At 54.9% G+C, this 11,711-nt stretch overlaps 1 protein-coding gene across 1 annotated transcript; it reads left to right on the plus strand.

Annotated features, from left to right (window-relative positions):
* Positions 1–2,456: 2,456 nt before the first annotated feature.
* On the plus strand, positions 2,457–10,939 carry IKBKG (inhibitor of nuclear factor kappa B kinase regulatory subunit gamma). The gene is made up of 12 exons (XM_032777955.2): positions 2,457–2,586; positions 2,876–3,004; positions 6,084–6,148; positions 6,466–6,528; positions 6,805–6,940; positions 7,723–7,841; positions 8,022–8,174; positions 8,335–8,431; positions 8,528–8,677; positions 8,760–8,902; positions 9,148–9,209; positions 9,338–10,939. The coding sequence occupies exons 1-12, from the start codon at positions 2,476–2,478 to the stop codon at positions 9,493–9,495; spliced, it is 1,386 nt and encodes a 461-aa protein (XP_032633846.2). The 5' UTR covers positions 2,457–2,475; the 3' UTR covers positions 9,496–10,939.
* Positions 10,940–11,711: the final 772 nt, after the last annotated feature.

Raw genomic sequence — 11,711 nt, forward strand, 5'->3', positions numbered from 1 at the left:
TGTCCCCCAGTGACACCTGGCTCCAGCCCCCCCAGCTAATCCCGCCCTGCCAATCGGCGGCCTCGCCCCGCCATGACACCTAGCGAGGCGGAAGCGGTGCCGCGTCGGACCGGTTCCTATTGGGGTCCGTCCCTGCAGCCAAGCGTCCCTTCCGTTTCCGGGTCCTTTGGCAGCACTTCCGCGGGGAGTGGGAAGGAGCCGCGATCCCGGAAGGGAGAAGGGGAAGTGGGAGCCAGGAGGGGCGAGACCAGGTACTAGGACTTTCGGCCGAGGGACCCAGGAGTCCGAGCTCCCCCCTCCCCCCGCCCCAGCGCCGGCTAAGGGACCCAGGTGTCCGAGCTCTTCCTCCCTCCCCCCGCCCCAGCGCCGGCTAAGGGACCCAGGTGTCCGAGCTCTCCCCCCCTCGCCCTCCCCAGCGCCGGCTAAGGGACCCAGGTGTCCGAGCTCCTCCCCCGCCGGCTAAGGGACCCAGGTGTCTGGGACCATCTGGCTGGCGCCCCCTGGTCTCATCCTCCGCAATCTCTCTCCGCAGGCCGGGACCTGCCAGGCTGAATGAACGGTACCCGGCAGCGCCGGAGCTGCGAGATGGTGCAGCCAAGTGGGGGCCCGGGTGGCGACTGTGGAGCCCTGGGCGAGGACTCGTCCCTGGGCAAGGTGGCAGCCTGGCAGCTGCCCTCTGACCTGGCCGGGCATGAGGCCCTGCAGCGCTTCCTGGCCGAGAACCAGGACCTGAAGGGTGAGGAAGAGCCAGGCCCCCTGGAGGCCTCATCTCCCGACTGGGGGCTGGGGTGCTGTCATGTGGCTGGTTCCTGCTTGCCGGAGCAGGTCGAGGGCTGAGACGTGCTCTGCTATGGCTAGTCCCTGCTCCCTGTGGCGAGTGGGTCGAGGGCTGGGGTGCATTGCAGCTACTCCCTGTTCCCCATGGGGGGGTTAAGGGCTGGAGTGTGCTGTGCTATGGCTGTTCCCTGCTCCCTGTGGTGAGTGGATCGAGGGCTAGGGTGCACTGCAGCACCTCCCTGTTCCCCATGGGGGGCGTTAAGGGCTGGGATGTGCTGCGCTGGGGCTGTTCCCTGCTCCCCATGGCCCATGGGGGGAGGGGTTTAAGGGCTGGGGCGTACTGCGCTGTGGCTAGTCTCTACTGCCTGTGGGGGAGTGGGTGACAATGTCATGGATCCACAGGGTCTGGTCTATGACCGAGCCTGTAACTAGTCCCTTGGGAGTCACCCCTTCCATGGGCTAGGCCCCAAGCACCCCCACGGTTTACAGGGGCAGGCCCGTGGCCTTTGAGGCAATTACAGACCAGTAAGTCTAACGTCAGTACCGGGCAAATGAGTTGAAACAATTGTAAAGAATAAAATTGTCAGACACGTAGAAGAACATAAATTGTTGGGCAAAAGTCCACATGGTTTCTGTAAAGGGAAATCATGTCTTACTAATCTATAGAGTTCTTTGAAGGGGTCAGCAAACATGTGGACAAGGGGGATCCAGTGGACATAGCGTACTTAAGTTTCCAGAAAGCATTTGACAAGGTCCCTCACCAAAGGCTCTTATGTAAATTAACTTGTCATGGGATAAGAGGGAAGATCCTTTCATGGATGGTGAGCTAGTTAAAAGACAGGGAACAAAGGGTAGGAATAAATGGTAAATTCTCAGAATGGAGAGGGGTCACTAGTGGTGTTCCCCAAAGGTCTGTCCTAGGACCAATCAATCCTATTCAACTTATTCATAAATGATCTGGAGGAAGGGGTAAAAAGTGAGGTTGGCAAAGTCTGCAGATGATACTAAATTGCTCAAGATAGTTAAGACCAAAGCAGACTGTGAAGAACTTCAATAAGATCTAAGTGATTGGGCAACAAAAATGCCAAATGACATTTAATGTGGCATAACATGTTATAAGGAAATGCCATTGGAAAAAATAACCCAACATATACATACAAATGATGGGGGCTAATTCAAGCTACAGTAAATTCATGAAACAGATTTGGCGTTATCGTGGAAGTCTGATAGCTGAAGACGTCCACTCAGTGTTCGGGCCGTCCCAAAAGCAAACAGGATTGTTAGGAATCATTAAAAGGGATAGAGAATAGAGGAGACAAACTTTCCTCCTGACCTCTGAGGACAGGACAAGAAGCAATGCTTAGGGGTAGGAAAAACCTCCTCCTACTGGGTTGTTTGCCAGATTGACCTGGCACGGTTTTGCCCAGCGGGGCTCCTGTTGTCCTTCTGCATCTCGTTCACTGCCATTGCGTGGGTGTCAGCAGTCCTTTGAGTGACCTATTCTCCCCCCCCCCCCCACACACACACAAGGGGAAAGGGGGTTTGCAGGGGCATTCTGTGCCATCTTCCCCTAACACCAAGCCCAGGAGGGGGTCTCACCTGGGCACTGAGCTCTCCACGGTTCCCGTGGCCCAGTTCCTTTCTGCAGCATGGCCATGGGGCGTTGGGAGGTAGGTCAGGACAGCTGCCTCTTCTCAGATGACTGACTCTTTTGCAACTTTCCAGCCGAGCGCCTTGGAGAAAGAGATCCCTGAGCCAGAGGAGGCGGACACTATGACCCTGACCCAGGAGTTGGCCGAGCCTCTGATGGTGAGACGCGCTTGTCTGGGGGGTGGGGAAATCTCCTCTAACCCAGCTCCCAATTCCCTGAGGAACAGAATACCTCACCTCCAAAAGTCCCTTCTTTGCCTGATCCACAGCTGTGCTAGTGAGAGAGTAGAAGGAAAAAGGCCCATCGGGGGCCCTCTGGCCTGGGAGGAGCTCCTGGCTACTTCAGCCCTGGCCTCTCACAGCAGGGGGTGGGGTGGGAGCGCTGGCTTGCGGGGGTTGGGAGGAAAGCAGCCTGTTTTTCTGTCCCTCACTCTCCCCATTCCCCCAGGCCCCTGGCCCGGAGAACCTGCAGCTGCTGAAGGAGCAGCTGGAGCAGCTCCAGGAGGCCAACCGGGCTCTGCAGGCCCAGATCCAGCAGCAGGTGCAGCCCCCAGGAGAGGCTGGTGTGAGGGTCAAGGTAAGGGACTGTTTGGGGAGGGGGATATGAATGTTATCTGTAATGCGGCCATCTCTCCCTAGGGTCACAGGGCACCTTGCTCCCACCTGCCCTTAACACAAGGGAGCCTTGTCTGGACCAGCCAGGGTTCAGCTCCCTGCTGGCTTCGGCCACGGGCAGCACCAGGCCTCTCCTCATCACACGCAGGCTAGCAGTGGCCCAGCATCCCCCTGAATGCCCAGCCCCTGATCCACTGGATGCTCCCAGAATTATCAGACCAGCTGTTCCCAAAGGAACCCCCAGTGCCCACCCTTGCTTTAAAATGAGGCCTTAAAAACATCATTGCCCAACATGGATACAGATGACAGAAAACCCCTTGGGACTTCCACCTGATGTGCAAAGACTACCTCTGAGCCCATTTTCCCTGGCAGCTTGGGACTTCAGTATCCTGTCTTGTTGAGCCAGACATGCTAGCCTTCTGCAAACACAGACACAGGTCTGAAACACGTCGCCCAAAAGCTGCAGACTTAACTGAAAACAGCCTAAGAAGTGCTCCTGTCTCCAGCACCCAGATACGCAGTTCCCAACGGGATCCACATCCCAAAATAAATCTGTTTTAGTCTGTATAAAGCTTATACAAGGTAAACTCATAAATTGTCTGCCCTTTATAACACTGATAGAGGTACAGGGGAGTCGCATCTTATGCGGCGATTAGGTTCCAAAGTCAGCGCCTAAGGTGAAAATCATGTAGAGTCAAACGCTCATTGAGTGGCATGGTGGGCGGAATCGCCTGCACTACAGGTACAGTATTTAAATTATTTTTTTGTTTTGTTCGCCGAGTGCATATGGTTAAAATCGTGTAAGTTAAATGTGCCTATGATGCGACTCCACTGTATGCACAGCTGTTTGCTTCCCCGGGTATTATTCGCTTACTCTGGGCAAATAAACAAAAGTGATTTTATTAAATATAAAAACTAGGATTTAAATGGTTCCAAGTAATAACAGACGGAACAAAGTAAATTACCAAGCAACATAAAACCAACATGCAAGTCTAAGCCTAATACGGTAAGAAACTGATTACAGATGAAACCTCACCCCCAGAGATGTTGCAGTAACCTTCTTTCGTAGACTAGTCTCCTTTCTAGTCTGGGCCCAATCCTCTCCTGTGGTTCAGTCCTTGTTCCAGCTCAGGTGGTAGCTAGGGGATTTCTCATGACTGACTGCAGCCCCCTTTGTTCTGTTCCATCCCTATATATCTTTTGCACAAGGCGGGAATCCTTTGTCCCTCTCTGGGTTCCTACCCCTCCTTCTGAATGGAAAAGCACCAGGTTAAAGATGGATTCCAGTTCAGGTGACATGATCACATGTCACTGTAAAACTCTACACTTACCTCTGGAGTGATCGATCGGGGGGTGGGGGGGTGGGGGTGTCGATTTATCGCAACTAGTGAAGACATGATAAATCGACCGCTGAGCACTCTCCTGTCGACTCCGGTACTCTACCACAGTGAGAAGCGTAGGCGGAGTCGACGGGGTGCGTCAACAGTCGACCTACTGCAGTGAAGACACTGCGGTAAGTAGCTCTGAGTACGTCGACATCAGCTACGCTATTTTCGTAGCTGAAGTTGCGTAACTTAGATGGACTTAGCTCGCACCCCCCCACGATGTAGACCAGGCCTTTATTGCCCATTTGCCAGCACATAGGTATACAGGAAGACTCACAAGTAAACAGCCACTTACAACCAATTGTCCTGGGTAATTGGAGTCATCAAGAGTCCATATTCGTAGTTTCATATACAAGAATGACACATTTATACAAAGAGGATGACCATACTCAATAGGTTATAAGCTTTGTAGTGACACCTTACATGAGACCTTTTGCATGAAGCATATTCCAGTTACATTATATTCACACATTAGCACATTTTCATAGAATCATATGGAGTGCAACGTCACAATCATCTCTGCTAGCCACGTGTGCCGTTCACAAAGCTTGTGATGACCAGTGTGACACAGGCTTTCACTGGACACGGGACAGGAGGCTCTGTGGTCAACTAGAATGTGAACGCCAGACTTGGGGGATCTTTGTAATGCCCTCCGTATACTCTGCCAATTAGCAGGATGTCTGCTCCGTGGAGGAACCCCTTCAGCGTGCCAGACCCCCCACCCCTGGCAGAGGCAGGCTCTGCAGCCTCATCACCTCCAAGGCTGAGCCTTGGAGCTCCAGCATGCCTGCTTCACGCTGTGAGCTCTGCCCAGCAGAGACACTCCTGGTCAGAGACTCATGCTGTGCAGGGACTAATGTGCCCAGGCAGGATTTGCAGAACAAAGCTGGGTTCATTAGTCACCTGTAACCCAACACGGGGCCTCCTTACCTTCACACAGAAAAACAAAGGTTAAGACATAGTCCATCAAACCAGGACAGAACAATTTGCTAGCCACGCTGGAGTGGGCCTCACTTCAGGTTCTGTCTGTGCCCCTTTCTCACCCCCAGATGAGAGCTGCCAGACTCTGCACACCAGCACTTTATCTCCTGCCAACCACATCCCAGTACCTTGTTCTCCAGCTGCTCTCCGCTCAGATTCCCTGATGAGGGGGGCGAGCTGCAGGGACATCCTTCCTCTGGGTGATGGCATGCTATGTGTCAGTGTTCCGGCCATAGGGGGTTTCTGTGTTCGTAGGTGCTGCATTGATCTGGGTTGCTTTCAGCGGGTTCCTTACTGAACCATTCCTACCACCCCATCCTGCGCAGCCCCAGAGAAAACTTGACCCCCCCCCCCAACTGCGTAGCAATTCAAAATATGTGTGTGGGGGGGAACTGAGGCACAGCGAGACATCAAAAAATCCCATGTCCTCGCAGAATCAAAGGTTCTGGGGGAGGTCATAGGGATGTTTGAGGGCCCCAGCCATAGAGGTGCTGGGAGAAATGGGGTGAGCCCTGTTTCTGGGATGGGGAATAGGACCCCTTTCTTGGGGTGCCCTGTGCTGGGCAGGGAGACCTGGGCTCCTGGTGGTGTCAGGCTGGCCCTGCTCAGGGGGCAGAGGGAGTTGGGCTGGTTCTGGTGGTATCTGTGGCTCAGTAGTGCCAGTGTCGTTCACAGGAGAATGGGGTCCAGCTGGAGAGGCCGGTGGAGCTGGAGGCCCTGCAGGGCAGCAGGGACAGCGGGTAAGAGCAGCTTGTGCGCTGGAGGGGTGATACAATGAGGCTGGGAGACCTCTGCCGGTGCCCAGACCCCCTTGCCCCCCAGGCTGGGTGTCCCTTCCCCATTGTGGGGGAAAGAGGGGGCAGGTTCTGCAGAGGGAACAACAGGAATCCTCCTGTGTGCACACCATGGGCCATGTCCTTCGTGACAGGAATGACTGATTAGTGTGTGGCAGGGGGGTTGTGATTGAGGGGAGCAGAGAGCTCCCCAGGGGCTGAGCACCAGCCCCCTTGGGCTCGGATCTGCCGGGTACCCCTCACTGCCCCGCATGTCCTTTCAGACCCAGCAGCAGGCGGGATGCAGCCGAGCTGCTGCAGAGGAGGCTGAAGGAGGCAGAGGAGGAGTAAGTTGCTTCCTGGCTTGGACTTGTGCCACTGGGGACGGCACTGGTGCCTGTGTGTGGGTTAGGGGCTGATGCAGGGGGCTGTGGGATGCTGTGTGGGGGCATGAGGGGAGGTGAGATGCAGGGTGCTCTCAGCACTTGGGGGATGGAGTGGGCCAGTGGGGGACACTCGGGGCGGGGGGGTTGATGGTGGATGGGAAGGGAATGCAGCACACTCAGCATGGGGGGCTCTGGATGCTGATCCATCACCTGCTCACTGTGTGGGTTCCCTGGCAGGAGAGTGGGGCTGAAGCTGCAGCTGGCATTGGTGCGGGAGGAGATGGCCAAGCTGGAAACCAGGGCACAGCAGGCTGAGCAGCAGGCTGAGCAGCAGGCTGAGCAGCAGCTTCAGGCCCTGAGGAAACAGCTGGAGGTAAGTGCAGCCCAAGTCACGGCCCCACAGGATGGGTGCTAGGCCCCAGCCTTTAAACAGCCCCTCCGAGGAACCCCGTAAGCATGCCCCCTGCCCCCAAGGGGTCCCCCTCTTCCATCAGGGGAGACCAGGCTCTGGCCCTCCGAGACAGGCTCCTGGGAGAGACTCTTACACTCTGCAGGGACCCATACGCCCCAGCCAGTTACGCCCGGCAGCCAGGCGTTCTCCAAACAGAGCTGGGTTTAGTCACTTGGGGGCAGCTTTGGACGCCCTTTGGTTAGTAGAGAGAAGCCAATGGTGAGACCTGCTATTAACCCAGCTCCATTGTCTTTCCTGCAGAACCTCCTGAGTCCCCAGGCTCTGCCTGCTGGAGTTTGCTGCGTTAGGTATTAACTGTTCAGTCCGTGGGCTCCCATTGACATGGGTCACTTGCAGCCAGTCCTCCAGCAGCCCCTAGATGTGACGCCCCCCCCACCTCATGTTCCCTGCGCAGACCCAGGAGCAGCTTTTTAACCCTTCTTCCACCACAGGGTAGCGATCTCTAGTCCCGTAGTCACTGCCATGCATATTGGTCACAAACATTTTCAGGATAGCCCCGCTTTGTCACCCACCCACATGTGCAAACACATCTGACATCAGCGTCTCCTCCAAGGAGACAGGGAAGTGGGAAAGGGTGGGGGCTCCATCCCAGCCTGCAGCAGCCTCACCCTTTCTCTGGATCTAGGTCCCCCAGGCAGTGTGGCCTGGGCTAAGATGTGGTCCCTTCCCTCCCCTCCCTGCAGCAGGTGACAGAGGACGGGGCCTCGGGGAAAGCCCAGGTGACCTCACTGCTGGGGGAGTTGCAGGAGAGCCAGAGCCAGCTGGAGACCTGTATGCTGGAGAAACAGGATCTGGAGGAGAAGTGAGTGTGTGCACCCGTGAATTTCCCCCCTGATCTGGGGCTGGTGGCAGGTTCGTTTGGCTGCAGCCACTGATGTGTCCTGGGAGGCTGGAAGTCGGATACAGGTCTAAGCCTTCTAGGGGGCTCATGGGACTGAGACCCCTGCTAACGTTGGCATCTCTCCCCTGCCCGGTGCGGCAGAGCACAGGCTGCTACCGAGCGGTGCTGCAGGCTGGAGCGGGAGGCTGAGGCGCTGCACAAGCAGCACAGCGTGCAGATGGACCAGCTGCGCATGCAGGCCCAGAACCTGGAGACGGCGCTGCGGGTGGAGAGACAGGGCGCAACCGAGGAGAAGTGAGTGAGCGTTGGGAGTGGGGGCCATGGAGCAGAGGAGCGTCTGTTTGTCTGGGGGGCAGGGGGAGTGTGCCACGGAGATGAGTGGGAAGGAGAGTTGGGGCAGTATGGGAGCAGAGGGGGGTGAGGAGCTGCCTCTAACTTGACAATTATTCCTCAGGAGGAAGCTGGCCCAGCTACAGGCAGCCTATCACCAGCTCTTTCAGGATTACGATGGGCATGTGAAATCCAGCCTAGAGAGCGAGAAGAGGAGCCAGGTGGGTTTAGAGCTGGTTTGGGGGAGAGCAGGGCTGCTTGGCCCCTGCCCGTGTTCCCTGGTGCTCAGTGTTCTGTGGGCCTCTCCCCCCCTCCAGGGCATGGAGCTGCACCTGGAGGAGCTGCAGCAGCAGCTGCAGCAGGCTGAGGAGGCACTGGTGGCCAAGCAGGAGCTGATTGACAAATTGAAGGAGGACATGGAGCAGCACAAGGCTATGCTGGAGACCATCCCTGTGCTGAAGGCCCAGGTGGGTGCAGGGGGGTAGGGGGGGTAACCGTGCGTGTGTGCGCAGTTGCTGAAGGGCAGGGTCGCTGGTGCCTCCCCTGCAGGCCGATATCTACAAGGTGGATTTCCTAGCGGAGCGCGAGGCCCGGGAGAAGCTGCACGAGCAGCGCGAGGATCTGAAGGAGCAGTTTGAGCAGCTACGGCGGGACTACGACAAGCTGAAGGCAGATGCTAATGGAGCCACCTGGTGAGCATTCTCTTTGTCAAACACCTGCCTCTTGGCCTGTGGGCCCTGTGCGTGGGTCAGCTCAGTGCAGCTTTCTATCTTGCTAGATGAATCTGCAGACAGCTGCTGTGGAGAGCCAGCCCCAGCCATGCCCCCTGCCCTGCATCCCATGGGGGTTTGAGCCTCTCTCTAATGCTCACGGGGGGAGGAAAGGGATGCTGAAGTTCTGCTTTGATGCCCCCCCAACCTCTTGCTATTTTGCAAAGGACTCTGATGGAGGAGATGAGAAACCGCCATTCAGAGGGGCGCCCACCTGTTCCCCAACCAGGTGAGTCTTGAATCTCTCCCCAGGTGGGGAGTGCTCATGGCCCAGGCCTGTAGGGGGCATCAGAGGAGTGGGCACTTGTGTGGGAAGGTGCCAATTGTTGGGACAGTAACTTTCTCTCTTTCCCCTAGTTTACAACATGGCTCCAGTACCTTTCCAACCCCTGCCAGCTGCAGGGTGCAGGCGAAGTATCCACGAGGAGCAGCCGGATTTCTGCTGTCCTAAGTGCCAGTACCAAGCTCCGGACATGGATACCCTGCAGATCCATGTGATGGACTGTATCAAGTGATGCCCATGAAGGAGGAGGAGGCTGGGTGCGAGGGGGGTGCCTGGCCTGCTCCACTCTTCGCTTTCCCCCCATGGCACTTGCTGTTCTGCGACACAGTGCTGCAGACTGGGTTCACAGCTGTCTTGAGCCAGTTGGAATGGACAGTGGGTACCACGGGGGAGGATGGGGTTTGCACCATTGTCTCTGCCTTACGTGAAACTGAATGTACCTGATCTGCTGTAATTCAGGGATTTGACAATCTGTAGAGACTGACAGATTAGTGGTGGGAAGCAGGGGTCCTGAAAGCTACTGAACCAAACTTTAAACCCTGAATATAATGGAAACCCCTTCAAGCTGGGCAGCACCGGGGGGCAGGGCAAAGAGGGGTGGCAGGAACATTTCACTGTTCATCTCCCTTTTAAGCACGTTATTGCTAACCCTGCAGCATTTGCAGAGTGTGGTGAAGACAGATTCCCCTGCTCAGTTTCAGGCTATCATAGCATCTCTGCTTTCCTTCTACACTGTGCTCTGGTTATTTAACATTATGGTCCATGTGCTGCCCCCAAAGTCAGACTCTTGCCTTAATGTAAATTCTATTGAAACTTTATGCAGAGGGAGGAGAGTTCAGTCCTTATGGATATTGCTGTATTAAGCCCCCTTCCTGGTGTTGCTAAAGCATCCACAACATGGAGAATCTTCCCCTTTTCTAAATACCTGGTATTTTCTTTTTGTTAAAGTGCTTATACATTGAGCTAGATTCACACAATCACCAGGTCTGCCTTCCTCTACCACGGAATAACAGAGACATCCAAAACACAGGAGCTGGCACTAATGAGGGGATGGGGGGAAACAAGATGGCAAATAAAATTCAATGTTGATTAATCCCAAGGGCAGCTGTTTTACACACACACTGTGTGTAGCAAGCACTATGCTTTCTAAGGAGCATTTGTTTGCATTTATGGATGATCTGGCAACTGTGCCCCCTTCAGGGCTGCCTCCAGGGGTTTTGCCACCCCAAGCAGCTCCCCCACCTCCTCCCAAAAAAAAGCTGTAATCGTGATCTGTGGCAATTCAGGGGGAGGTCCTTTGCTCGGAGTGGGAGTGAGGGACCCTCTGCTGAATCGCCACCGAATGCCGCCCCAAGCATGTGCTTGCTAAGCTGGTGCCTGGAGCCGGCCCTGGCCGCCTTACTGTTTAAGCACCAGAGCAGGGCAAACAGTAGGGGGTCTGGGTCACTTGGGTCAATCCTTAGTCCACTACTATTCAAGTCTTGTGAAATAGTGAATAAGCTGCCACTATACTCCATCTACACACACTGCTGAGGCCTGAGTGGGAGTGCTGCCGCCAGTTCTGGCAGAAAATGTTCTCAGTTTAATTGCTCTCTTTGAAAAGGTTATGAACACTGGTCACTTTTGGAAGTACTTTTTAAATTAACCTTAAAAAAGTAAAATTAGGAAGCTACCAACCGGTGGAGTCTTATGTCTAACACGGTTATAAACTAACAAACAATCCTCTAGATTAGCCAAAAAAAAAAAAAAAAGTACTGCCTACACTGAGTATAGCCTCACGTTGCATGCTTGCAAGCTTATGGAGTTAGGCGAGTTCAGATAGAGGATATGTGGCTCACAAAAACAGTACTAAGCATCTTCTCATGCACAGCCTTTTTTAAGGCTCTTTGCCAGCTGCGTGCTTTGCAGCATTTTTGTCTCATGCTCTAATGGGACCACACCTGGACTCCAAGCTTGACAATTTGACTCTCCCTGGAGCAGCAAGTCTGGTCAGTGGCAGGGGTTTTCCCTGCCCTGCACAAGGGGCCAATGAGTAATGGAGATTCAGTCCTGCCTGGACTATCATAGCAGCTGGAGGCTGTCTCCCCTTCATTTTATCTCACTAAAAAGTCAGTGTTTCTTATTCTTGCATTCTTTATTACTTCATCACAGAAATGGGGAGATAACTGCCACGGTAGCCCAGGAAGGGTGTGGGAGGAGGGAAGCAACGGGTGGGGTTGTTGCAGGGGCACCCCCTAGAATGGCATGAAGCACATCATTACTGCACGGTGTCTGTGGCTCTGACCCGGAGCGGCTGTGCTCTCTTGTTCTTTAGTAGGCTTGCCCCATATTCTAGGTAGGACTGACTATTTTTAGACAAAACAAAGAAGGGGATGACCTGGGGAGTCATTCCCATTTTTGTCCATGCGCCCCCAGCCGACCTCAGCAAGGCCAGCCAGGAGCACCGCA

Source organism: Chelonoidis abingdonii, chromosome 11 (genome assembly GCF_003597395.2).
Source record: "Chelonoidis abingdonii isolate Lonesome George chromosome 11, CheloAbing_2.0, whole genome shotgun sequence".
In the NCBI taxonomy this organism is placed as follows: Eukaryota; Metazoa; Chordata; order Testudines; family Testudinidae; genus Chelonoidis; species Chelonoidis abingdonii.

Bases quoted from the DNA above. Each gene is read 5' to 3' on its own strand.
- IKBKG (XM_032777955.2), top strand. From the start codon at position 2,476: ATGACTGACTCTTTTGCAACTTTCCAGCCGAGCGCCTTGGAGAAAGAG. The intron at 2,587-2,875 runs GTGAGACGCGCT...CCATTCCCCCAG, and splicing joins AGTTGGCCGAGCCTCTGATG to GCCCCTGGCCCGGAGAACCT. The intron at 3,005-6,083 runs GTAAGGGACTGT...TGTCGTTCACAG, and splicing joins AGGCTGGTGTGAGGGTCAAG to GAGAATGGGGTCCAGCTGGA.